Genomic DNA, 26,779 nt, shown 5'->3' with positions numbered 1-26,779 from the left:
CGAAGAGAAGACGAGGTGCAAGGTGGGAGGTGTTTTGACAAGTCATAAAGCAGCTTCTGAACGTGGGGAGACAGCAGTTTGCAGTGGTTGCAGTCGGTGCAGCCACTGGCGCAGGCAAGACACACCAAGAGAAAAGTTGTGTGCCGTGGAGCTGGCTGCGCTTTCGCCTGGTTCGAACTTTTTCTCTTAGCTGCCTCCACCGTCTCTCTCTCTTTTCTCTCTCTCTCCATTCTCCATTCTCCATCTCTCCCCTGTCCGTCCAACCAGCTCAGCGACACGGTCGACAGGGTTCAACCCTGCTGGATCCTCTCTCCTTTAGCCTCCTACCGGCCTTTTGATCTGGGTGCAATAATGCGGTGGATTAACATCATGGCCGCCTCCGCCCAACGGCTAAACCTGACGAACCTGGTGCAAAGGACTGGAGATTGACAGTGGACAGTGAACAACAGAACAGAAAACACTCAGGACCAGCCGAACTACTCGCCCGCTAGCATTTCAAAGTCCCCTCGCCGGACGCCAGTCGAGACAGAATCACGGTTCCTTTACCTTCTTTCTCCACTATTCTATTGTCACTTAAGACCCCGATCGGATCGGACCCGTCACCCCTTCTAGGCTTCTGGCCTTCTGGGGTTGGTCTATGGCCGGAATCCCTCGACAAATGGCCCCCAAATCAACCACACCCGATGCTATCGTTCAGGCTGGCTGAAAGTACAGAGTAATAAAATGCCAATAAACGTGTGCCGGCATCAAGTCGATAGTGGATGGTCTCAACCTAAGGAAATACCAAGAACCGACTGGTTTGGGAAGAAATACGGCCGCACAATATTTAGAACTGACCACCAAGGTATGCAAGACAGCTGGCTCCGTTTGCGACAATGGTTTGGGCTTGTGTGAGAGCTTCGGTTGCCCTTCTATCAGTCAGGTCTGAATCCTGGGCAAGCCAACATCAGACGTCAGCATTTTTATGACCGTTGTGGCTTGCTTTGTCGTCCTCCGTCCGCCCTCCTGCAGCCTCCCCCTGCTGGATCGTACGGGTGGCTCGCTGTCACGGCCGTCAAAGAGCACGAAGAATAATGCCACCGCAGGGCTTTGGAGGGCTTGCGCCTGTACGTTTCCGAAGCTAATTCTCTCTCTCTGCTGCTCTAGGCAGAGGCCAGCACAATACCCGGGTTGTCGCAGTCGGTTGCCAGTATATAAGTGGTGGACTGGACACATTTCCAGTCCGACGCTGCTGTGTGGCAACGTCTAGCAGCGCCGTGGTACGACGCTATAGCAGCCAGCCGTGCCGCCTTGATGCTTCCGCCCGTCTTTGAAAGCTAGTCACCACTGACAACCGACTGTATGCAAGGGACCCAAGGGGAATTGATGCCAGACTGCCAGCCAGCCATGCAGGAACGGTATCAGATATACCCAGGTTGCAAACTAGACCGCCCTTCTCTTCGGCAATTGTTATCGACCTTCCCCAAAGGCCACTTCTTCCGAACATCCCCAGCGACCGGCGCGGCACTTATTTTACTCTGCTCGTCTGGTATGTTTTCCAAGAATTACGTCGTTGACCTAGCGGCTCCTTCGCACATGGCATCCTAGCAAGCCGCCCTCCTTGCATACAACGCCGAACGGAAAACCTTAGTCCTCAACGTGCTCGGCCCAACGGTCAAAGCTACCAAAGAATTTTCTCCCACGCTCGTCTAGAAAGTTCATATTGCCACTGCGCTCAAACACCAATGGCCGATGTTTCCAGCCAGATACATGGTTTGGAGCAGCGACGCACCCTGGAGACATATGTCAGTGTTTCCATGAATGACGAAATTGGCGCTTTCTCAAACATGTCTCGACAAACCTTGGGGTGATGGAGAAATGTGGGTGGCTGGGAAAATGGTGTCTGGCTCTTGTTACATCCTTGACAAACTCAAAGTAGCGAGAGACTCGGCACTTTTCAGCTTCGAGGTGTAGTGTCCGCGACTGTGGTGGCCTCCAATCGGGACCTGGTTTTACTCAAGCTATCGGCGACGCTTCTTTCGTGCCTTTTCCTCCGTCAGCCCACCTCACCATCGAAGTTGTCTACCATAGAGAAGTCGTGTTATTGCGACGATGGCGCATTCCATGGGAGCCGTCGCGCTTGTCTGGTATACCCAACGGAAGATGTATCCCCCTGCTAGATAGGCGACTTCAACCCTTTTGCGGGCTACTACGGACTTTTTGTTTCGTTTTGCCGAATTCCACTGCCATTTCTCTGACACCCTGGAACAGGAACACGCAAGAGAAGAACAGCAATGAACCGCAGGACTGTGCAAGCCCTAGGTGCAGCAACGTCCGCTCCGTAATGCAGGCTCATCCTTCTGCCAGCTTATCAACACCTTGGAACCCTGGATGTTGGACCAAGGCTTTGCAGGATGATGGTGACGCCTCAATCGATAGTCCTGCAAGGGCGGCATGAAACCTCGTCTACGGCTCTACAATACGAAGTGCGTACAATGATCAACCACTGCCACCACCTTTCTGATGCCAGCGCGCCCGGCGCAAGCTGCTGCGGCGCATGTCGTCGATAGCATATGTAGGTACACTTGGCGGAAGTTCTGAGCACTGCTCTGGCTAGCACCACTACCCTACCCAGTGCGCTCGGCGTGAAAAGGCGACCATCCACGCAACGGCAGCAACCGAGACATTACTGAGACTTGTGTTCGTGGGAACAAAACTCTCCACTCAGGAACCGCAGCTTTCCCAAAACCACCGAACATGAAGATACCACAAGGCCAGCTATGGACCAACTCGAGAGGAACTCACGTGCTCTCAACGTGAGCCCCAGCCGACGCAGCTACGACACTATTCTATCCAGCAGTGAGTGAAAGTCTGGCACTTGACCCCCTTTACCCCGGTCGCATGCGCAAATGCCCTTGCTGTTGCTGTTGCTGTTGCTGTCGCAATTGCAAGTGGCCGCAAGAGGCGTTTCTTTTACCCATCCCCCACGTTCAGAGCGAACCCTGAACTTGGAAAATCCAATCATATCTCGTCGAGGATGGGATATACCCATAACTTTTCTCGAGAAAGTCTTTTCCCACTGTGGCTTCTTCTGAAAGACCCTTTGCCTACTTCGGGTATTGTTTTGGTTCTTGGGGGCTTCTCAGGTGGATGCTGGTCCCTTGATCCCATGAAAATCGATGGCTGTGAGGCCTCGATGGTTCGGGAGCCACTCAGCTTGGTCAGTGCACTTCGGTACCAGGGTTTCGGGCACAGACATGAAGACATCCCGTGCTCAGCTCAACTCGCGTGGCCCCGGACGAGATCCGGCGAACCAGGCCGTTCTAGGTCAAGCGGTTACCTATTTACCTATCTATCCATCTACCTACCTACCTACCTGCCTTACCTGGGAAAACCCTCATGGAGAGGTACATGGTAGATAGGTAGCAGATTTCCGGTGCCAACCGATACTATCGTAAGGTGAGGTAATGTGAGGTATGTACCTAAGGTGCTTGCTGAACCTGGGTGGGTATGCTCTCATGGATTCTAGATACCTAGACAACGGAGATTCCGAGACCGGACTTTCGACACATGCACTACAGCGACGCAACATCAGGGTCGGTATCATCCATGAACGTCCTTTTTCCTTGAGAGGAGTCCTAGAAAATCATGGCACCTGAGAACTAAGTCATGAGAAAGAGGTCGACTGCGACGCACGGCTTTTAGGGAAACTATTACATTGCCCATTCAGACTCGAAAGGGGGTATCATCAGCCGAGAATGTACGTACTAGTGAGTGAGTGAGTGTCCTGCATCGTCGAATCTGCCATCCTCGCGGGAACATGCCAATTCTCCAGAGACATTGCGTGACCTCCGCTCGCGACGTAGCTCGGGTTCCGAACGACCGTCGCCAGCTATGTTCCCGAAGGGCGACCATTCCCGCACCCCAGCTATGGACATTGTCCGCGGAGCTCCTGGGATACACTATGTGGGCGCTCCCTGGTCGGTCAGGCCACCGCGGACTTTTGACCTGTAGTTCACAGTGCGTCGACTGTGGGTGTTGCTGGACCCCATCGATGACTGCGCAGAACATGATATCAGATCCAGTTTCCCATTTCCCAGGCACAGTCCAGTAGCGGAGACCGAGGGCCCCGTATGAAGGTGGTGTGTATGTCCAGATAGGAAGCTGGTGGTGGGGAGCTTGTCCAGTACAGTTGTTAGTATCAATACTGTGCGAAGCTCGCCTATCGCTTGAGAACCGGGAGCCTCGGGCCTCATGCGAGACACAACTGCATCGGTCTTCGTGGAGAACTGCACTAGTAGTTGCTAAATGAGAGAAGAGAGTAGTAGTAATCTCTCATAGAGCCGTCGTTCCCTTGGAGAAGCTGCTCGATGAGTTGTTTCGAAGATACACGTTCTGTGGAATTAAGTAAGGTCGTCTTCTCTGCTCCCCCGCTGGTCTTCCTCTTCCTTTCATCCTTCTTCTCTTTCATGCCAGGCCAGGTGCTCGGTTAAGAGGTTCTCCTTGTGCCGGGTTGTGGCCAAGTTCGTTGTCTACCTGCTCTTTCCCCAGGCAGGCCTGGAACGGCGTCCCCTTGACATGCTCTACCCATAAACCCATGTCTTGACTCTCTTCGCCCTGAGGCAAGATGTGCTGCCGGGTGGAATTGAGTTGACCTCCGAAATTCCGAGCCGCAAGTGCTGAATCGTTTAGCTCATGAGACGGCAGGCGATGACTATCAGAGGCTTTAAGAGAGGAGTGGAGTCCGGGTTAGCGAACAGCGTCCAGGCTTAAGTTAAGGTCGAGGCGAGATATGCGGCTGTAGTAGGTAGCAAGCTTGCATGTTTGATTAACCTCCTCGATGTTTTGCCAGGGTGAGTCTCGCTCGGCGTTCGTGAACACGCCAACAGCAAGTATCTTCCTTGAAAATGTCTTCGATTCTTCAACGACCGCGGCTGTGAAGACGGAGTAAAACGTCGTAGTACGACTTCTTTTTCTCTTATTCGGTAGGTGTCCCCGCGATGGTCAGGGTTATCGTAAGGGAGTTCTCATGTGCGGTCGTGCCCGGCAGCTTTGCAGGCTCGGATTGCTCGAGTAGCAGACAGCTTGGCCTGGGTACCAGCAAGCGAGCGCCAGTCGAGGCCTTGTCCACAGAGTATGAAGACTCCGACGCCGCCGCTTTAAGTGGAAAACTTGGAAACCCAGTATCGCGACCAGAGTTTCTTTTGCTCTTCGGTGCCCTTGAACTATATTCCATTGAGGAACTGTCAGTAGGGAGCTCAAACTTGTCGAGTCTGCATTTAAATGCTGCAAGCATTGAAGGAGATACTGTATTCCGGTGTGAAAAGGCCGGAGTAGACAGCACAGCACATACCTCGAAATCGACCTTGTAGATATCTTGAAATCCCTCTGCCAATGTGGGCTCTTGATACCGCTTGACAAACGAAGCGAATGCAATACCGGGAAGAAGCGTCCGCTTCTCAGGGTTCATCTGTGGTTAGGGCAAGTCAGTCGCCGTTCCAAGCGAGGGAAAGAATACCAATATTCCATCAACACCAACATGCTAGCCGTCAGGCATATCTTTCGAGGCAGCAAAGAGATCTCGAAGCCTTCTTACCACGACAGCAGGAAGGAGCGCCTGGTTGAACAGAGGTAGCATGGACGTACCGTATCGGGATTCATGGCTCTAACTGCATCGTTATGCTCAGCTAGACGGGTGGGAGCTGTGAAATGAACACATCGGATAGGCACGTTGTATTCACGTGCAAGCCTGACCCAGTGTGCTCGAGTCTCGACGTCGGCATTGGTGTTGTCTGTTACATGTCGAGTAAGCGCACGCGGCCAACCAAGTCAGGAGTCTTCGATGGAGGGGGACATGTCCCAGAGGCGCATCGTAACCAGATGAGTAGAACAGACAGTAGCGGAGAGGAAATGGGCAGATTGGATTGGAATCTGCCTTGCAGAGAGAAAGTCCTGCCCATGCAATCATGGTCTCCGTGTATGGGATTTTTGCGGGGAAGACCAGCCATCACAAAGTCCGTGCAGTGCAATGTCGTGCAACGTCGACATGCTGAGAGAAACGGAGAACGACAGGGATCATGCATGAAGCATGGCACGCAATCAGGCATACACAGATGTCATGCGTGTACCACGCGAAATGTCAAATGAAAGGTGTCACAAAAGCAGATAGGTGGGGCCAAGGGGGTATTGGAATCTAGTAGGGGAGGAAGTTCGAACATGGGAAATGCGAGAGGTGGTCAGGAAATGTCATACATACCGATAGCCACAGACAAGCCAGCATCCAGTAGCTCCTTTGCCTTCTTGATACATTTCTCGCGCTGTTTGCACAACAATGTCTTAGCCTGAAACAAGGTCTCTAAAGTACCGTCATGCAGGAGCCGGCCAGCGTTGTTTGATAGTCCAGAGGGTAGGACAAGGGGCGGGGAATGCACGATTCACTGGCATATGACAAAGTTTGGGTGAGGCGCACGTACTGTCTTGAGAATGTCTTGGTTCACTCTTTCATATCCCAGTGGCTGCAGAACGTCCCAATAGAAGGTACTTTTCCCAGCGCCTGGCGAGCCACAGGAGATGACCAGCTCTTGGGGGCTGTTTTTGGTAAATGGAGCAGATACCGTAGCGGTTTGCTGACCAGCCGATGGAAGTTGTGAGGACTGTCGATTCTCGATATACCTCGTTGGTTCGAAGACATGGTCATACTGCTCTGCAGTGGCGTTGAGGAAGAATTCTTCAGGGGTGTAGAAGTTGATGCCAATGTTCGCCGCCAGGTCCCTACATGCATGAGATCTCAACCAAGGCAGCCGGGAAGAAAGATGCCTACCTGTCCGAGGTCGAATGGTCTTTTCGTCTTTTATCGGTCTTTGCTCTGCCTGCAGCATCGCCAACATAGAATGAAGCGGCCATATCGACGGCACCTTCCATGTGCAGATCATAGTTTTGGAGCATTTCTTCCCACATACCAGTCCGAGGTTTTCGGTATCGGTCTTGACCGGTTGCAGCGTAGATACTGAGGGGCACATCCAACTGACGGAAAATGGTGGAGACCTGGGCTTTCAGATTGGCGAGGCTGGCCGTATCCTTCTGAAGGGTTTTCGGGTTGTCTTTGAGGCTGACGTTGCCCTGGTTGCTGAGGACGATGATGAGGTAGCCCTCATTGTAGAGTGACCTCAACCGGCCAGGGATTGATTGGTCCCACCATCTCCAACTGGTCGGTGTCCGCGCCCATCTGTTCCCAGTGTTCGGAACGATCAGGGTGTCGTCCAGGTCGAAAGCAGCGATTTTGACCGGTAATGTACGAGTCTGAGGCGGGACATTAGATGCATCATACCGACCCACGATGAGGGTCTTTTCGACGGTCCGCCATGTCAACTTTTCGGGTTCCTTCTGCGAGGCAGGTTTGAAAAAGCTCGCAACCGCTTTGTCTACCTCTGGTCAGTATCAATTACTGACAGACCCCTCCTCCAACCTACTGGTAGTGGTGGATTCGAGTTTCCGCTTGACCGGTGGTGGGGAGATGGGACGGTCTGGTTGGGGAGCCGATCTTTTCATGGCGAACGGTCTGGTTACGAGGGTCCCATCACGGCCGCGAAAACAAACGAGATCCAGGAAAAGAGACTGGCGAATTGGTGCAGCAAGCCATACGCGAGAAGCCAGGTCCAATCAGACGCCGAGAAAGAAAGTGATACGGTATTCAAGTTTGGTTGAGTGTCTGCATGAGACACACGAGGTTGAAGTTGTCAAGTTGTCGATTTTCGAAAGACAACGCGACAGACGCGTTGGGGAAAGACGTCATTTCTAGGCACCCAGAGCAGCACGTGATCGCTTAGTCATCAACGCTTAGTCATCAATCCATGTGCAGCCTGACGAGCAGTGTACGTAGTAGCAAGGCTGTGTTTCGCTGCAGTGTGCTATCATTGAGTTCTAGTAGAAGTTACGGGGACGCGTGTGTCCAGAGATAGACGATCTCCCGGAGTGAGGTCAACTGCCTGCTTCAATGCTTCTTTCAGCGCCAGCAGCTGCCGAGTTGCACGTTCTTTGAGTTCGGGATTGTTGCCATCAACCACATCAATAGATGCCTGGATGGTGTATCCGCCCGAGCCATCCAATTCCGGCAGTTCGGTAATGTTTGGAAGAAACGAGGTGTCACGCACTGCCTCGTCTGCAGATATTTGGGAGAGTCTCAAAACCTTGTGCACAAATAGAGTGGTGTCATGGTCATAGAACTTGGAGCCAACGACAATGTAACGAGAAACATACCTAAACGCGACCAACGTCAGCATGGTCGTCAAGGACCAAAAGCCATACCACTTACTCGTAGCCAAAGTTATCGAGAAATCTGACAAAGTCTCCATCGGTCATGGATATGCGGGAAACCAGCCGGGTGCTAACAGGTTGTTTGCCCGGTTCGGGAGTATCTTTGAAATCGAGCGACCACCTTACGGCCGATTTCTCGTCCGCTGACCTGTCGGACTCAGCATGATCACCGTCCCCATTCGACATGGCGACATCTTCATCGTTTTCTGTGCCTTTGGGCTTGTCTGGCACGACCTCGCCAACAAGTTGCAGGTAGAATAGCCCAGCATTAAGCATAGTCTTCAGCTTCTGAACATCCTGCTGCATAACCCCTTGAGACCCACCAGCAGAAGGGAGGTGGTCCAAACCGGCGGGTGTGCGAGGCTTGAAGACAAGGTGGATCTCGACCGTCTCCTGCGGCTGCATGCGTGTATAGCCAGCTAATTGCTGCAGCGTCCGATGGTGGTCATCTCGCGACACTTGGCCGTAGAGGGCGAATTCGTGCATTGGAACCAGATTAGGCAGTGCTTCTCGGTTGCCCGTTGTGGTCAGCCGGTAGCCGGTAGCTGGGTAGCCGATGTACGGTAGCCGGCCTGCACCTTACCAGGCGTAGTAATTATGCCGACGGTCAGGTTGGTGGATCAGTAGGGCGTCGACAGTCACGAGACACATCATCTGCGAGATGGACGACAATCGAAATCGAGGAGGTGTCAATAATGGTTGATTAACAAGACGGGGAAACGCGGGCTAGTAGAAGGGCGTGATCGATAAGGGCGGGTGAGAGTGACGGCGCGCAGTCAGACACAAAAGTCATGGACTAGAAATTTCCAGGCAGGAGAAAGACCATCGATCAGTGGTGCAGGTACCTAGGTAGTTGGTAGTTGGTCGTAGTCAACGGTCAGACCACTGTTAAGGTCGGGCATAGTACCTGGAGCAACATGTAGTATAGTCAGTGAGTGGTGTTGGAGGGCGTATCGCCGACGGCGGAGACGCGTGAGAGAAAAAGTACATATAGAAATGATGCCATTCCGCCTAGCCAGAAGCAAACTTGAACCCGGTTGCAGCGGCGAGCTCCGACAACTTGAAGGGCGAGCAACCTGAAGCTGCGTCTGTATCCATCCCACCAAAATCTCCACCGGCCGGTTACTCTGTAGAGCAGCTGCTACTCCGGCGTCTGGCAGCTCACAGGTGAAATCTATAGCGAGGCCCTTTACCTATTTTACCATATTATCTACCACACACAGTCGTCTCTAGCTACCTAAGCTATTCTAGCGACTTCACCTTCGCCCGCCTTCTATTCCTTCCTCCCCATACCATCTCCCATTGCTCCCACCACCGGCCGTGGAGCTCCACCACCACTACTGCCTCGGCCGAACCGTCCCGGACTAGGTACCGAGTGCCAGGGCGCATGCCAGAGAGAGATACCTACCTACAGACACACAGAACCATTCGAAGCTTCGCGGAGCAGGAATAGCCCGTCCCTCCTAGCGCTGGACTGTGAATCGAAGCCAGTATCCAGGCTATATCTAAACCAGTCGTACTCTGAATCTGTCTACTCCCACCCGTCTTCTTCTCACCAGCTCCCGACTCCGCCGTCGCCGCCGTCGCCAGGTCGAACAACCCTTCCTGCTTAACAGCTTACACCATACTGTAAAAGACAACAATGCGTCCCTCCCTCCTTCTCCGGGCAGCTCAGCACCGGACTCCCCTGATCAAGTTCATCGGAAAGCACACCCCACCGAGTAAGTGTTTCCAAGAAGCTGTCTTTCCTGGTGGACATCCAGACCGGTGCTAACTAACAATGTGCAGAGTCAATCGATCACGCTCCTCACCCTCATCCTGCCTCGCCGACCCATTCTCTCCCCGACAGTTTCATTACCTACCGCTCCAAGGCACAGCAACATGGTCCTTTAGGAAGCCAGCACGGCAACGGCAACGGCCAGGGGCATGCCTCGCCCTACCAAGCACCTACCTCGGGGGTGATGACGTACGGACGCATCGGCGGCACTCCCGGACAGGCTCTTGGGCCAGTCGAGCCCCGAGAAGGCGAGTACTTTGACAGAAATGAACTGCCCAAGAGGTTTTGGCGCCCTCAGTGGACGGAAGAGGAGATTGAGGCCGTCAACAGCGGCGGCGCCGGGTTATTCGCGTGAGAGGGAATAGAAAAAGCAACGTTTTAAAAGGAGCTCGGGTGAAAGAAGTCGGCGTTCAGTCTGCAGCATTTTAAAAGGGGCGGGCATGAGCGAGCTGGTTTTTGTTGTTTTGCTTTTTGGGTCTCTTGCATGTTCAACACTTTTCACATCTTGCGGAGGACATCAGATGAGATACTGGCGACTTGGGAACTGCCGTGTTCCTCTCTGACGGTCAAGGACCGGGTTGCGACGCCGCCCAGTCGCGGGAGCTTTGTGATGGAATGGGACATCGCACATGTCATGCCTGCTATGTTCCATATGGCTCACACAAGCAAGGACTGCTGATGGCATGCATTGTATGGCACAGCAAGATCCATCCATATCTGGTTCCCCCCAAGATGTACGTACATAACATACCTTCCACAATCAACGTGACCTTAGACAATAAATCTCCTTGACAGTGTTCGTTGCGTTGACCTTCCATGCAAGAGACGGAGACCGTAGCATCCCCTGGTGCCTATCGGTCCGTCGAGACAGAGTCTACAGTTTGGACTTGTCAATGACTGTTCGGACCAATGACCGAAAAGGAGTATCGTATCTGCGAGATGTCTCCTATCTACAAACCAACTCGAAAGGGGAGACAGACCACAACTCCTCCAAATCGACTGGGCCTTTCAACAACTATTTTTAAACCTAAACAGCATGTCATGATAGAGACGACGTCGTGAGCTACCTGAACTCTGTGGCTTTGTGAAGTCAAAAGCACATGTATGATACATGCAACTCAACGCCCTCGCAGCACTACAGCCTCCCACTACAGTCACAAGTTTTCTGATAAAAGCCACAAGCACAAGTTTCCTCATCCTCAAGCTGATACGAAACCTCCGCTCATTCAATAGACAGCGTCCACCTGTGTCCCAGAAAACGCCCTTCGCCCCATGATCCTTCCGAGGAAGCTTTTCCGTCTCCCTCCGTGCCCGCTCCCGGTTCCGCTCATATTGCTGCTCCTGCTTATGCTGCCCCGGCCTGTCTTGTAGGTCATCGACATCTGGGGTCTGATGTGAGGTTGATCCCCTCCTTTCTCGGTTTGCGATTCCGTTTCAACTTTGCCTCGCTCGGCACGCCTGGAAATGTACGGATCCGGACCGTCCTGTAGGACGCGGAAAATCGTCATGACTCGGTCTTCCTCCTCTTCAAGACTCCTTCTCAGCCTGGTGGAAGAGGGGGCACGGTAGCGCGAGATATCCGGTGGAGGAAGCGCTGCGTTATGATTTAGTATATCGTCGTCGTCGATATCATTGTCGTTGTCGTTATCGTTATCGTCATTATTCCGTTCATGTCTTCTGAATACGATGTCGTTGTCGTCTGGATAGAAGATCTTGCTTTCGACCATGCCTTGATGAAGACTGAGCGTCCGACCTGGTGCATGCGATTCAATTGTTTCCGCTGGTACGCCGAAGTCCCCTCCAGTCCAAGTGTCCGGGGGACTCGCAGCGAGGTCGAACATATGATCCCCCTCAGGGGCGAGACGAGCGCGAGGGTTTGGTGGGTCCATCGATGAGTGTCCAAAGGACTGAGCACTCAAACTGGCCGATCGGATACGGGCCGGCTTGGACGTCTGAGGGCGCGACAGTCTGGAAGTCGTTTGTTGGGGTTGTTCGGCCTTTGTCGCCGCAGTCCTATTTGCTGTCTCTGCATCCTCTATATTTGGCTTCGCTTCTGTAGGCGGTCGCTCTTTCGCCAATCTAGCATCGAAGCGGCTCTTCATGTCACGGCCCCAGCTTCCTGCCAGATCCGATAAACTGGCGTGTCTGCCCCTTACCAGCGATAGACTATGGCGACTTCTCTGCCGTTCTTGGAGCGAGGGAGCATTTCCAGGGAATTGCGACGGTGCAATAGACGTCGTGTTTGTTCGGGGTTGGGCGCCCGAGCGTCTGCGTGTCTCTGCGTTGATTGCGGCTATCTTCTCGGGATTGCGCACGATACTCGGTACACCGAAGGCTGGGGTGGAACTACCACGTCTTGCAGCCGATGATGATGCCGATGTTCCTTGACCAGGTCGTGGTCTGGTCCCTATATCAGAGGCCACTGCCGTCGAGATCGAAGGTCTCAATGCGAGAGTTTGTCGACGGTGCTGCGAGGGTATCGTATGTAGACCTTGAGAGCGTCCTCCAAGGGCATCGGCAGCCGACATGCTGTTGCTTCGTCCGTGGTACCCCTGACTAGCCATCATCGTCGTACCGCTGGTCAGAGACGAATTTAGCGCTCCATTTCCCCGTGGTTCATGCTTCCGGCTGTCTTCGCCAACGTTGCGATAGGGTCGTCCGGGCGTATGCGACTTCCTGGGTGAGGTTCCAGAAAAGTAGTCTCTATCGGAATGCCCATTGTAGGAGAAACTGGGAGCATTTGCCTTGGCTTTTGAGACATGTATGTCCTGTACTGTAGGATCAAAGGACCGTGCTGAATGAGGAGTGACAGGGCTCAGTGGACCGTCTGACCGGGTAGGGATATATTCCTGTTCCCGCGACGTCCCATCACGATCCGTCGAACGACGCCTGGAGAGGCTCGGAAACCTTTGAGTAGGACGTATTTCGAGTCCGTCAAGCTCGCTGAGTTCGCTGTCCTCAAAATCCGACATGGTGGTGGTGTGCTTGATTCGCGGTTGTCTGCCCCTAGTTTCGGTTCGCTGTTGACGTGACTTCTGTTCTGGCCCGGATTTTCGAGCGCCTTGCGTAGATAGAATATGGAGCTCCTGCGTAAGATCCATGATCTTTCGTCTCCGGAAACTTTCGTCTGCCCAGATTGTAGGATTCGGGCTCAATTTCCATGTTGTGATGGCCGGTGTGGTCTGTGCCACATCATCATCTTCGTCTGATGACCCCTCAAAACTGATCCCACCGTCATGCCTTAGTGAACGGATCGAGGGCCTCTTCAACGATGCGAGGCTTCTGTTGCCTCCCTTCCCTTGCAACGAAGGGCTTTGAGGCAACTGTCTGCCTCTATAGGAGGTGGGAGAACTCGATACGAATTGACCTTGTTTGGATGTCCCATTCGCTTCTCTCGCCATGGAGGAAGCATTGAGGAACTCTTGAACAGAGAGAAGAGGTTCCCCATGATGGCTAAGGGCTGGTGAAAGAGGGATGCCCCGATCCTTGAACAGTTGGAAGTTTTCGACATCGTCTCTGGGTTGATACTTCCGGTTTCTAGGTCGAGATGCACTCTCTACCGGTTTGGAGAGCATTGTCTGTCTGGCAGCATCGTCGTTTGAAACCCGCGATGCTAATTGAGGATGATACACCTCCTTCTCAGTGTAGGCATCGAATGACGTGGATGCGCGGAGATTCGTTGAGAGGCGAGGCTGCACTGAAGTTGATCGAACACACTGAGATTCCTTGATGTTTGTGGCAGAGCCATGGGTTCCCTCCTCCCAGTCCAGAACCAGTCGTCGTGGCGGTGGTATCCGAGCGTGATCCTGCCTCCGACCGGGCATATCACCATTGATGGACTGTCTTTTGGTATTTCTGGAAGAACCCTGTCCATGGGGAAAGTACGACCTCGAGGCAGATGATAAGGTTGCACCTGGGCCTACCCCAGGTGTCACAGGAGAGATCGGGCTCACGGTCTGTGGCCCATTGACAGGCGAAGGACTTCGGAGGGACCGTGGATGATCTAAGTATAGATCATCGGGTAGATAGTCGAGCCCACGGTTGGAATAGTCAGCCAAGGCGACGCTGTGAGAGTACTTTCCCGGCATTGGATGAAGGGAATCATAGTCAACCAAAAGAGTTGGAAATGGTACCAGACGGGAAGAAAGAAAATAAGGTATGTATATTGCAGCATCCGGCAGAATGACAAGGCCAATGCTGTAATTACCCTGGTGAGAACGTCAGCATGTTGGTTTGCCTTTTATGTCAAAATCTCGAAGGTGGCATCTCAGTGGTGGTTTGCCTCAGCCACAACCGCTTGATAGGGCGCTGTGAGGGATCTGCCAGAAAGAAAGAGGTGGTTGCCATGTCGATGTGTGCCCTGAGGTCGGTCAAAGGATCATAAGATAAGGTCGGACGCCATCGAGGAGTTCTGTGTACACAGGGATAGTAGCTGGTGATGAGCGTCGAGAGGAGAAGGTGTGTTCACTGTCATCAGCATTCCAGCCTCTCGGTTGAGGCCAATCGATGGGCAGGATCTGACAACCCCAGGTGGGAGACCCACCTGTCAAAGCCGGGCTGAACGACTCACGGCACTGGATAAAGCCCAGAGCTGAACCGACAGAAGGGTAGAGCAAAGTGATCAGGGGAAGGAAATTCCGGGGCAGTGAAGACCTTCCACCAACATCATCTCCGGCCGTCGTTACGAAGAGATGGTCGTCTCTGCCTGCCTAAGTGGGTAGATAGGGACGGTGTTGAAGTACTAGTAATAGTAGTATAAAGGTATCGTGCTCGTCTCTATTTTTGGAGGGACAAATATCCCGCTGTGGCTGATAGGGATGATGAATCATCGACCTTGCGACGTGCCACAGGATTCGCCAGACGCCGGAGGATGGACCGGTGACTTGTAGCGAGCTTGCTTTTTAGCATGGAGCTTCAGATACTCTTGTACTAGGTACGTATGGGCTACCTGCCACAAGCAAGCCTGTCATCGAAGGAGACAGGCAGAGGATATAGCAAGGCGTTGGCAAAATCGATGGCTGGTCATTTGTGTCAGCTTCAGTAACAGTTTGGTACCTGGGTAGTCGAGCCGTGTCCCAAGGAACTTAAAACCCCAGCTTGCATTCAAGCAACCAAAGGAGCCTTGTCCACACGGCACAGAATACGAGGATAGAGGAGCTGAGTGAACGGCAAGGTAAATGAGAAGACAACGAGAAGCAGCAACGAACAAATTTGGATGAGAATCAGACACATGACTCGATCTATTAGGCACGTGATGTCTCTTGGGAGTCATGTATGATTTCATCAGCCACCATCGTGATTGTGCTGTGGTTTGAATACTTTGTAGTCTCCCTGCGACTCTCTTGCCTGGGTGTTTATCCTAAGATTGTCTGTCTTGATGATTGGATAAGAGCACAGCCATCGCTGCTATCAGTATCTCCCTCATCGGATGGACTTCACTATGGACGTCGTTGTTCAAGGGTCCTTTCCGACCTCGAGGGTCCGATTCACCAGCTCGACACTGACCTTTCTAGAGTCCGTGTGCCTCCCAGCGGCGAGTCAGGGCGTTGACAATCATTGACTCCTCCGATGCACCAACATTAGTAGGACTAGTAGCGGCATGACGTTCTCTATCAGTTTTCGTCAAGACCCTGATGGAAAGTACGGAAGCGAGACGATGTACTGTAGGATACCTAGGTATGTTGTGAACAATCCTATGTCATACTACTACCTAGTAGTAGGTGATTGACCGAGATTTGATATTCGATGGCACGTAGCCATGGGACTAGCATGGTATGGCAGTACTATTCTTGATATTGCCTACTTGTATTATCGTACCATATGCTCGTCGTGACCCTCCTGGCTGCACAAATTACACCGCAAGGTTGTTTGTGGCAATGCGGAGGAGGCCCATCCTTAACCCCAAGGAGAGCTTCAAGGCCCCTTGTGCAATTCCGAGCCTGTTCACCCTGGAAAAGGGGTTACCATGCCGGGGCAGTAGTCCAGGCCAATCCCCGAGACTGCGTAAAGAAAGAAAAGGCCTGCTTGCAGATACGTCTGCGAGGCCACCCAACGCCGTATGCCCATTCGTATCTCATACCGCGTCGTGAATCCTGATTCAACCTGACAGTCCGTGACCAAAATGCTGTGCTGCAGGTTTTTGTAATCCAATCAACGCCCGTGTCATGCCTGAATCCCATAACGACCATGCTCTGCTTCCAGAAAACCTCAATGCTTTGAAACAATTAGTCACCGGTTGATGTTGAAATCAACCTCATGTTATCCGTCAGAGCCCTCGTTCTTCTTCTTGCTGCCTCCAAATAGTTTCATCGCCTTCTTCCACCCACCACTCTCGCTTCGGTGGATTTTAGCAGCGTGTACCGAAGCCGCTCCACTGACCTGGCCCATACCGCTCATGCCAACATCACTGGTGGGCGGGGTTGTCGGGGGAGTCATCACGACGGTGTCCGGTTCGCCAGCCGGAGGACTGTCGGGCCCTCCACTACTATCGGTCAACGCACTTTCCGAGACTACCGACGATGGAGAAATATGGTGGGTTAATCGCGTCCCGCTTTGGCGACCCAATGCCGATGACAGTGACGAGGAAGGGGCCGATCGGTGTGGCGATGCAAGTGTTCGGGAGGTCTCAAACGATGCAGCTGATGTGTTGGGGGGAGACCGGCGTCTTCGAGCGGATATCATCTGCCGGTGCATGCCTCGATCGTCGTAGGTGAGCCGCGGTGGATCAAGGCCACTCAGATGGCCATAATCCGAGAGGGCGTCGTATGTTTGGGCGTAGGGTAATTGTTGAAGGCTGTTGCAGAAGGGGATGAAGATGGATTCCGACATCAAATCATACATGCGTTTTACGGCGGCATCCAATGCTTCAGGAGGCGGCGGTCGCAATTCGTAGGCTTGCTCAAGCAGATCGTCCCGCTCCTCCGCTGGTAAATTGATCTCTCGAGGCGCACCAGGCTTCACGTAGATATCAAGAATGCGAGTCCAGTCTTGGATCAGTTCCCAGCCCTCCTGTGCGTCCACCGTGATCGGCATTCCTGCAAGGCTTGCTGATGCTTCATCGAATTTGTCGGCGTACTTTTTAGCCTCCGTGGTGAATTCAAGCGTCTCTAAACAGTGTTGTTGTGAAAGAAAAGCGGTAAACGCAGCAAGCGTGTATGGAGATGGTGCTTTGTTGGCAAGTACATCGTCCAGCGTCGGTCTCGCTGGGGACATGAGGCCCTCTCTTCGGCCCACTACACTGATGGGTCGAGCCCGAGGGACTTCGTCACTAGGCATCTCGCAGACCTCCGGTACCTCTTCCAACGAGTAGATAGAGGGTTCCAGACGGGGCGAAGGTTCAGGTGTGTATGGCCAGACTCTTTTCGTAGACCTCCTTTTAATCATTGCGCTGAACTTTCGCCCTTAGTCGCCCTTTTATTCAAGACCGAACCTCAACAGAAAGGGTGTTCCCAGCTTGCTCGGTAGCTGGGGTTTGGCGCAAAGGGAGAACTCGGAGTGTTTCGTTTGCTGCTCCGAAGCCTCTCTTCTTGCTTTTCTCAACACTTAAGCGTCACGACTGCGCGTCCGAGGGGCCGTGTGAGGAGGGGTGTGCGGGTGTGAGTAGCCGAGAGTCTTGCCGTGGGAAAGCTTCGTTTCGTGTCACAGAAGGATGTTGTGCAACGACGAATTAGTTCTGTAACCAATTTCAAGGTGTGAAGGGCGATCTGGATTCGTGACAGGTTCAACGTCGGTACAATTGAGGTGCAGACAGGCTGTCGTGCGACCTTCCAATGCTTGCTCTCAAAGCCGTCAACAGCGTGGCTGGAGTCGATGACGGAGGCAGAAGTTGGCTCAGATGCAGATGGGCGTTGGCCAGAAGATCGCGTCTAAGGATAGCCACAGCTTTCCGCCGTTGCGATCGATCGGGCTTGCAGATCGTGTGTAGGTGGTTCAAAGGAGCGACTGGGTGCTGGCGAGGAAATGATGACCGCAAAACAAGTCCAGCACAGACATTGAATTTAGGTGATCACAATTGTATGGATGAAGTAGTTGGAGGAATCGCCTCTTGAGGAGCCCTAGGTTTGTTCCGACTTCTGGGCTTAGTGAGATCAAGGCCTGAGCACAGTCATGGCAGAAGGAGCCTGATTGAAGTGGTGGAGGCTAGGTAACCACAAATACCCGACAAGTGGATGGTCTTAACACCGATCGAGTAGTAGGAGCCAGTAGGTATGGAGAGAGTTTAGTTAAGAGTCATGCTTGGTCGGCCAAACTGATGGATCTGGGTCGTTTTCAGGACAGGTAGGCGCCCGGCGGAGGCAACAGTAGCAGTGGTGAGCAACGGCCACAGTGTCAGGGAGGAAAGGAGGAGGAGGCGTGTGGAGAGTTTCGTATGTGTGAGAACGTCGATAGCGGGAGGGTTGGATGAGTAGAGGCACCCGCTGACCTCCAAAAAACGTATGGGCTATGATCGGGCCCTTGGGGGCTACGGCGGTCTCGACAGGCTCGACACGAGGATGGTGAACCGTGTGATTCACTAAGAAAAAGATGTCTGTGTTCTTCTCTTCTTGTTGCGTGCCGTTTGCAAGGCGGTGGGATACCCAGGAAACGCAGGAAGTAGGAGGAAATGCTAGGGCGCAGGCGCAGGCGCAGGCACAGGCACAAGGAGCACAATATTACGCACAGGGCAGGAAATGGTTCGAGAAGGCCGAAGGATGAGCCAAGTGCGCAGTGCAACGTCAGGCATTAGTCCCTGTTAGCCATGCCTAAAGCAAGGCTAGGGACTGAACTAATGGCGGCTCCGAGGGTCAATATTGGTTAAGATTGGGTGCACCGCAGATGGGGGGAGCCACCTATGATGTTGATCAGATTCAAGTCCCAGAAAGAGGAGAATCGTAGTGTGCTAGTGGTATTAACGCAAAGCAAGATCGGGACCATTCTACTCTGTCCGTGGTGGGATCGTGGACCACCCTGACGACTGAAGGTCTCCATATTGATGTTACCTATCTCAAGGCACTGCGGCATACTCCTTGAAGAGCCTCAGGTTCTGTGAAGATATCAGGTAATCAACCACTGTATGAAATTGGCAAACATACAACTGCGACTTGTACGATCCAACCACGATTTCTCATGTCATCCCATCAGGCACCACGGGCCATCACCCCAGTCAGTTGTGACGAATGTCCTTCACTCTAGGCACCACCTAGTAGGCCCCTAGGCTGCGATATCCACCTAACAGTGTTCTAGCTGGGGCTCCTGGGGCTTCTAGTAACACAGTAGTAGTTCTCCCAGGCTTCCACCAGGTCTTCTACGCTTTCTAGCGGGCACTGCCCTTGGTTTCCACGCGTCTTCCAGAAGTCATGATACAGAGTAGAGTACGGCCGTCTTTCACTCTGATCGTGGCGCTTATTCTAAACGTCCTTGTCGTAGACACCGTTTGATCACCCCCGTACACCCTCGCCATCATTAGAACCACTGCACAGCGTCCCCAACTCGCAACAGGGATCAAAACAGAAGTTGAATTTCCGCTTCTTCCAGATCCCACCATCACGTATTGGCACCACAGCATCTCCACACAATGGAGGTACGCACCTTTGCGGCGTGCGCTGACCCCCGGTCGGCCACGACGTTACCACGCCCTTCTCATCACATCGTTCAATGAGACAAGACGCTCGTCACCAATGTCCACACAGCTGTTCCGCAGCCGTTCGCCTCCGCCGTTAATCCACAGCCTGTTGCAGGGAAGTTATTCCTGGACAAGAATGCGTCCCTGTCTTCCGATACCTATGGAAAATTATCCAGACTTCCTGCTGAACGACTACATCTGTCAGGGCCCATCCGACCCCTTTGTCCCTCAGACTTTTCAACCAACACAGGAAAAAAGAGGGATACTGGAGCCATCACTGGGAATTCATCATCAGCGCTGAATCATCGTGTCAGCTGCAACGTGGTCGGTCCATGGCAGGTGGCGGCAACGAATATGTCTCTAGATGCTACTGGGTGCCCCTTGTGCCTATATCCGAATCCCTTATGACATGTCTCCTCGAGAGATCCTGTTCGAGCGCTTGAATCATGCAATAACAGTGAGCTCGCCCTCCAAGAGGTCTCTGCCAGAAGGTTGTCGCCAACGGTGTGTCGAATATTGTTTCCTGACGATGCCCAATCAACCATGACTGGCCGTTTCGACAACGGTTTCCGGGTTCCGGGCGCTGAAACACGAAATTGGCATGTTGGCGCTCAGCTCCGTGGATGGACGCCACACTTGTCACCGATACTACGTACTGTGTACAGACACGCAGCAACAAATATCTTGTGGCCTACTTGTTGACGCATCCCTGTCTCCTGTGCCCGCCGCCACCAGACAAATCCTGACAGAAAAACCCACTGACCAGCCACAGATCCGAGACACATTCTTCCGCCCTTCTAGAATGTTGCCCAGATTGGCAATCTGGTCTCAGCGCTTGTTCGCCGTACTAGTATCCGAGGAAACCTCAATCTGACGGGTCGGAACTTGCTTGGAACAAGGCTCCGGCCCATGTCCGCCCGGATGCCTTATCCCTTGAAGGGACGATCAGGTTGCTCTGCTAATTACATGCGTGCGTGAAGCAGATCTCATGACCTAACGACCGATACGATCTTCCACCAAGGTTGCAATCGTCCTGAGCAATCTCCACCCATTGTGCAAGCCATTGATGGATGCGGATCAAAGACACTGCAACTGCGGCGCTCAAATCCTGTCTTCTGCAAACTTTGCAGCAAGGATGCACTGTTGATGGATCTGTTTACGTTATTGGACCTTCTTGACTTCCTCATCATTCAATCGAATGCGAGCGCCTTGTCCTTTCACCAAATCGGTCAGACCAAGGTCCCAGCCAACTTCTTCGGCCTGATCCCGGATGCGACTCCATTGCTCACGGTTTTCATGGAGGGTGTCGAGGAGTAACTGGATGCTTCGATGATACCCGTCCGTGGACATCGACAGCCTTTGTTGACTATCGTGCAGCCTCTCGGAGGGTTCGATGGCTCTCTTGATGGGCCTGCTCCCTTGTTCTCTGCCGTGAGCCTCTGCGGCGGATGCTGTGGTTGCCTGTGTTCTGAGACATCGAAGCAGATGACAGATACTCCGGGCCTGTGTAGGCCCTGTGGCGGTGTCCTTCAGCAAGATCAGTGCCTCTCTCTTGTCCACATCGAACCAAAGCACGTATTCTTCCTCGCCAAAGATGTGGAACAAGTCTATCAGGTCGTGCAAATTGCGAGACTCGTGGTCGGCACGACCATACATGCATGCCACCAAGTCGTTTACACCAACGCCAACGCGGAAGCGGGTGAGATAGAGCCCACGAAGCCCACATGATACAGTGCGCCGACCCAATATAGTCTCTTCCGCCCCAACCTGTTGCGCGTCTTTGACCTGACCTTCAAGAACGCCGCGGAAGAATATCAAGGCGCGGTCAGTGTTGAGAGAGCTTAGGCACACGCTTCTCACAGCTTTCCAATTGGCCCATAAATGAAATACTAGTAAAGGAATCAGACATGACCAGGTCGCAACAGTGCCGTGGACTTTGCTAACAAGGACGCCTCCCACCCACATGCCCATTAGACTGACCATGGTCTCTTGACTACCACCTTTGGCACTGAGCTCCCCTATGTTACCCGCTTTGGCAAAGTGTGAGCACAAGATGGCTTTGCTGCTTCCACCAGCCACTCCGCATACAGCGCGACAGGCATTACTGACGCACAGAGTGATGACACGACCCAGGGTGGACATAGCAGGGCTCATGCAGTCGAGCATGAATGCTGTGTCATTGACGATGTCGGCGAAGAACCGGTAGAATTTGACCTCGGCCTCGATACGTTGGGAAAATCGATGGGCGAACACAATGGTGGCAACGCGACCAATGGTCTCTTGGGCGATGTGTAACAACATAGTGGTGACAAGAGAGGCATCTTCCGATCCCACGCCCATTCCGACAAAGACTGCTCTTGATGCCAGTAAACCTGCGATGGTGGAAGCGAAGGCCTGCAGTGAATTATAGATCTGGTACGGCGTATAGTCTGGGGTGACCGTTGAAGGATATCCTGCTGGGAGGAAAGGGCTTAGACATCTGTTAAGCCATGAAAAGCCTGTTTGAGGGGATGTAACCGTGGGTGGACTGGATATTCGCAGTTTCCCAGCCGGGATATCCAGACTGAAGATGGCTTTTGGCCGGCCATCAGCGGCCAGTTCCTCGATCTCCATATCTGAAAAACATGGAGTTGCTATCACCTCATGATGGCCATAAGCCAGAGGAGGAATCGACGTCATGAGAGAAATGATGAATGTGAAGATTCCCTCCGCCGTAGAACTCCGGCAGAGTATTTGTGCCGCATAGCAGATCCTGTATCCAACCTCGAAGCAATCTTCAAGTTCTGCCTCAGACAAGTTTAGTCCCCAGATGAATAGATTCCAGGTATCTATCAGGTAGGATGTTTCGGAATACCGCATGTGACTAAGTCTCCCAATCGCTTTGATCATGACAGCTGAGCATACAGGTACATTTTGGTGCGAAATGGGTGGTGCACTGTATTGCTCATCAGATGGCAGTGGGTGGTATATCCCTATCCGGCTTACTGGGGATGCAACCACCATACCAATGGACCTGAAGTTCGAAGAATTCTGAGAGTGGTAGCAAAGCACTAACTGGACTGCATGATATCCTGTGATATACGCAAGTTGTGCCGCTGTGCTGCTGTTTGGCGTTCTGCTCCTTCCCTCAGTTGCTGCGTTCTGCCCTTTCCATTTTCACCTTTCATACCATGGACACTGCTGGACGAGTTTTCAGCTGGTCTGCCTGTGCATCAAGCCAAGTGACTTCTATGCGTCGACTCGTAGGGGCTGCCCTTTCAAGACGCAAAAGGTTTGTGCCGACGCAGAGCTTACCAGTGTACATTTGTTCTACTCTTCATACCATTCCTTGTCATCCTCAATCAACCTCTCGAGTGACCGAAAATGCATGGGATCAGACAGGCCTTTTCACCCCTGCTATGTTGCATTGGCTTTCGTTCTTCTGATAGAGACCCTCCCTCAGATCTCTCAAACCTGCAGAATCCTGCATCTGCTCTGTCGATACCACTACCTGCCTCGACTGTCCCTCACGCCGTCGGCCAATCTCCTTCCAATGTTGCGGACACACATGCCTTGCGCCAAATCTTCCGTTCCTCCTCGTCTGTGCGTGGCTACCGCACAGCGTCCCAATCCTCGGCCCTGCCTGCCAGAAGACAAGAGTCTCTTGATGTTGACTTTCGATTCGGGCAGCCAGGTAAAGAACGGAAACAGCCCGGCCGGCTGGAGCAATTGGGCAGCCATATTAGGCAAAAGATTTCGGAGTCGAGATTGAGCAAGAGTAGCTCCAAGCATCACACTTCAGATGACGTCGCTCACGACTCAACTGGGATGTCCCTGCAGCGGCTGGCAGTAGACATCCCTGAGGCTGCTCTGAGCCAACGCTCCACCGGTCTGCTTGAGCTTCTAATGTCCCGGGGAGGCAGCGAGGGAGGATACGACAGTGATGCCAAGAGTATTCAGACGGCAATGTTGAATGATACAGAGAGCACCACGAGACCGAGCCCTACCACGGCGGCAGATGTGTTCAGGACGGTCGACGTCCATTTGTCCGCTAATGAAGACGTGCTGACATCTCAGAGCACGGGCAAGAACCCCCCAGGCTTTCAGCAGGCTGACACTGGTGTCTCGATGCCTTCGACACCGTCGAAGACATCCTTCACCAAGCTCGTGTTGCTGGAGAATAAAGGGTCACCTACAGAGGTCTTGCAGAGACTCAGCGACGGCCTATCAAGTGGAACCATCAAGCTGCCCGATGCGGCTTGCTTAATGAGGATGACTCACTCACCGCCGCAAAACGAGAGAAATAACTCACTCAACCCCCACGGACGAGAAATTGACCTCGAGTTTGAAAAAGCATTGCGAAGGCTTAGTGCTACTGTTGCTGCCGTTGAAACGGAGAGCCTTGCCTCTACTGCGGAGAACAACCGAGACAGTTTATTCTCAAATCTGAACCCAAATCTCATTGACTTCATTTCAAAGTTTGCTGAGCATAGCCCAAGAAGCGCTCCCACTGAATCATCTTACGAAGACATCCCTGATGGGGGTAAAATACCGCCAACGGAGGAAAGCACTGATGAAGACTCATTCAAAACATCGATACCGGGAGGCTCGGATGCCTTGAGTAGAGACATGAAATCAATTGCGGACTCTGACCGAAGCTCTGTACATCTCTACAACATGAGGATCTCCCAACAACTTGCAAGTCCTTCCATCACTGCGACCGGATCCAGACCAGAGACAAGTCGCACCAGTATCGATCAGGCCAAAAGTGAGCATATAGATGGGTGGCCAGCTCTCGGGAGACTGTCCCTGACTGGGAGTCACCCCAGCTGGATCGCAATTGAGCACAACAGGCGACCATCGGATCCCCAGACACGGCGCCTCTTCGAGAACGCTATGCCCTTGGGGAAGTCAAAATCACAGTTGAAAAATGTGGTCTCGACCGGAACTGCAGTCGACTCGATGCCCGGCAGAGGAAATGCAAATGATGATCCCGCATCATCATCACACTGGAATGAAGGTGATATCGGCATGGCTGGAAATAGCATGTTCAGAAAGCCCAGACGCAATCCGAACAGTATCGCAGTCGGTGGAAGATCAGAGTCCATCAGCTTACCCGTTGGGTCATCGAGTGGTAGTATAAGCCACGCATCGATTGCAGGGGAGAGCGCTTGGTTCGGCCGCAGGTCCTTGCAAACCCGACAGGAGGTCGAAGGAGTCGGTGAGGTCGACCCACATATTCAACGACAGCGAAGCGCGAGCATGCCGACAGGAGACAAGATTGGGTACTTGCAGGTAAACGCTTCCCAGCGGAGGCATGACCAAGGTTCAACAGAATATTATGAGACCATGAGTGAGATCAGTGCAGAGCAGATACAAGACTCCAGAAGAGAACAACTTACAGAAGTCAGCACGCAAGCGGTCCACGATGCTTTCAACGAAAGGATGAGTGATATTGAGCCAGACACCATATCGGGTTCCAAGAGGTCCACTCATTGTGAGATCGAGCTTGATCCATCCTCTCGGTCATCTGAAAGATTGTCTTTTGCCAGCTCTGATCTTTTCCCTGGCAATGGACGTCGACGGATGGAGTCTGACCAGGACGCATATCGCCTCCATGATTCTACAAGCAGATGTCAAGAGACAACCACCGATATGTGGCGCCGAACCTTCAAGCGAGCGATCGAAGAGCCTCAACATGGACTGGCGGGTGGGTTTCTTACCGCCCCCAGATTTGACCGTAATGGAAGGCGAAAAAGTTCGGCCTCAAGTCAAAGCGCAGCCAATTCCGACCGGGAAGTCGTCACTGGAGAGTCAATCCATGGCCCCGACATGAGCGGATTGCAGCCTGGCCTTCTCTACAAGACTCGAAACGATCAGAAGCCTACTATCCGGCGTAGCTCAGACACATCGGAGCGAACTCCCAGACTTGGTGCACGACGAAGCGCCCCAATATTTAAAGCAGGGGAAGAATTGCAGAGGAAAGCTCCAAAAAAAAAGAGTATCTTGGATTTGGGCAGGAGATTCACCATCGTTGGAGCCACTCCTGATGATAAACGTCAAGGGTCCAACACTCCCTTCAGGGATCTCCTGGGTCTGTGGGCACGCTTTCCCAGTTACACGAGAGAAGCCAGGAGTGGTCCAGCAGGTGCCAGCGACGGGGTTGCTGTTCGAGACTTTGCTGTGGAATGTACTGACGAGAATGCAACAACCTACCCAACGCCTCAGGCATCTTGGAATCGATCGACGTTGTCCATGAGCTTACGCACGCCACCATCATGGAGACGACTGCCGTTCGGAAAGACAAATATTGACAAGCGTAAAAGCAGGAGCCTGGACATTCTGCGCAATAGTATCAACGAACAGCGATCGGCGGATTTGCGGACCAAGAAGAACGGGAGGGGTTTGGTAGGGAAGTGGAAGAGGATTTATCGCAACAGCAGCTCTGACCTTAGAGCGTATACGCAGACCTATGGACATAGAAGCAGTATCAGTATGAGTGCCAGTGTCGAATATCCGGAGCTGGAGATCATTGCAGGCCATGACGGTAGTCACGACTCTCGACCATTTCGCTGGGGTCCGGGGGCAAATGGATCCGTGGGTGGGCGGTCTCAGCAGCCTAGTGAGCCACCTGAGGAGCCCCTTGTTTCTGGCCGGTCAGAGGCACCACAGCTTGACAGTTTGCCCTGGACGGCCATGTACAGGGATTGTGTTGGCAGTCTATCTGCACTGAAGAGTGATGTGAATCTGCAGCAAATGACCGAAGGAGGTGAACCTCGGCGATCGAAGGACAGACAAGGCAGTGGGGAAATGAAGTTTGACAATCAACGCGAAACTGCGGCCGACGATGAAGTCCAGCCTGGAGAAGAGGAAACTGCAAAAGGGCTAATCGAAAAGATCGAAGACACTGGCAAGAATGGGTGAGATAGGGAGGAGGCGAAGAAGGTGAAACAGGGTTAATCAGGCTCGTCGTCGAGTTCCGACAGTTGCACATATGTGGATGAGACGATGGGTCAGTAGTCAACAGTGATTGGGAGACGAAGCATTGGTTTGAGAAGCAGGTGGTAGTGTTAGCGACAGAAAGCAGCAGGATACAGAACAAGAGAAACATTGGTATGAAACCTTTTCTT

The 26,779-nt window shown here is 52.8% G+C and overlaps 7 protein-coding genes across 7 annotated transcripts; 2 read left to right on the top strand and 5 right to left on the bottom strand.

Annotated features, from left to right (window-relative positions):
• Window positions 1-5,138: 5,138 nt before the first annotated feature.
• A1O1_08063 (uncharacterized protein) lies at window positions 5,139-7,527 on the bottom strand (the record flags this gene model as incomplete). Its single annotated transcript, XM_007728926.1, has 7 exons — window positions 5,139-5,204; window positions 5,333-5,449; window positions 5,626-5,771; window positions 6,236-6,296; window positions 6,453-6,750; window positions 6,800-7,400; window positions 7,449-7,527. 7 exons carry the CDS (start codon window positions 7,525-7,527, stop codon window positions 5,139-5,141), a joined length of 1,368 nt encoding a protein of 455 aa, XP_007727116.1.
• A 362-nt stretch (window positions 7,528-7,889) lies between these two features.
• A1O1_08062 (uncharacterized protein) lies at window positions 7,890-8,778 on the bottom strand (the record flags this gene model as incomplete). Its single annotated transcript, XM_007728925.1, has 2 exons — window positions 7,890-8,235; window positions 8,291-8,778. The coding sequence occupies 2 exons, from the start codon at window positions 8,776-8,778 to the stop codon at window positions 7,890-7,892; spliced, it is 834 nt and encodes a 277-aa protein (XP_007727115.1).
• Window positions 8,779-9,934: 1,156 nt separating this feature from the next.
• A1O1_08061 (uncharacterized protein) lies at window positions 9,935-10,424 on the top strand (the record flags this gene model as incomplete). Its single annotated transcript, XM_007728924.1, has 2 exons — window positions 9,935-10,013; window positions 10,081-10,424. 2 exons carry the CDS (start codon window positions 9,935-9,937, stop codon window positions 10,422-10,424), a joined length of 423 nt encoding a protein of 140 aa, XP_007727114.1.
• An 871-nt stretch (window positions 10,425-11,295) lies between these two features.
• A1O1_08060 (uncharacterized protein) lies at window positions 11,296-14,157 on the bottom strand (the record flags this gene model as incomplete). Its single annotated transcript, XM_007728923.1, has 1 exon — window positions 11,296-14,157. The coding sequence occupies one exon, from the start codon at window positions 14,155-14,157 to the stop codon at window positions 11,296-11,298; it is 2,862 nt and encodes a 953-aa protein (XP_007727113.1).
• Window positions 14,158-16,327: 2,170 nt separating this feature from the next.
• On the bottom strand, window positions 16,328-17,452 carry A1O1_08059 (uncharacterized protein; the record flags this gene model as incomplete). The annotated part of the gene is made up of 1 exon (XM_007728922.1): window positions 16,328-17,452. One exon carries the CDS (start codon window positions 17,450-17,452, stop codon window positions 16,328-16,330), a length of 1,125 nt encoding a protein of 374 aa, XP_007727112.1.
• Window positions 17,453-20,831: 3,379 nt separating this feature from the next.
• On the bottom strand, window positions 20,832-22,283 carry A1O1_08058 (uncharacterized protein; the record flags this gene model as incomplete). Its single annotated transcript, XM_007728921.1, has 1 exon — window positions 20,832-22,283. One exon carries the CDS (start codon window positions 22,281-22,283, stop codon window positions 20,832-20,834), a length of 1,452 nt encoding a protein of 483 aa, XP_007727111.1.
• Window positions 22,284-23,033: 750 nt separating this feature from the next.
• A1O1_08057 (uncharacterized protein) lies at window positions 23,034-26,573 on the top strand (the record flags this gene model as incomplete). The annotated part of the gene is made up of 1 exon (XM_007728920.1): window positions 23,034-26,573. One exon carries the CDS (start codon window positions 23,034-23,036, stop codon window positions 26,571-26,573), a length of 3,540 nt encoding a protein of 1,179 aa, XP_007727110.1.
• Window positions 26,574-26,779: the final 206 nt, after the last annotated feature.

The sequence above is a fragment of the Capronia coronata genome (genome assembly GCF_000585585.1).
Source record: "Capronia coronata CBS 617.96 chromosome Unknown acBCG-supercont1.7, whole genome shotgun sequence".
Classification (NCBI taxonomy): domain Eukaryota; kingdom Fungi; phylum Ascomycota; class Eurotiomycetes; order Chaetothyriales; family Herpotrichiellaceae; genus Capronia; species Capronia coronata.
Note: the sequence above shows the minus strand (reverse complement) of the source record. Positions and strands in the feature narration are given on the sequence as shown.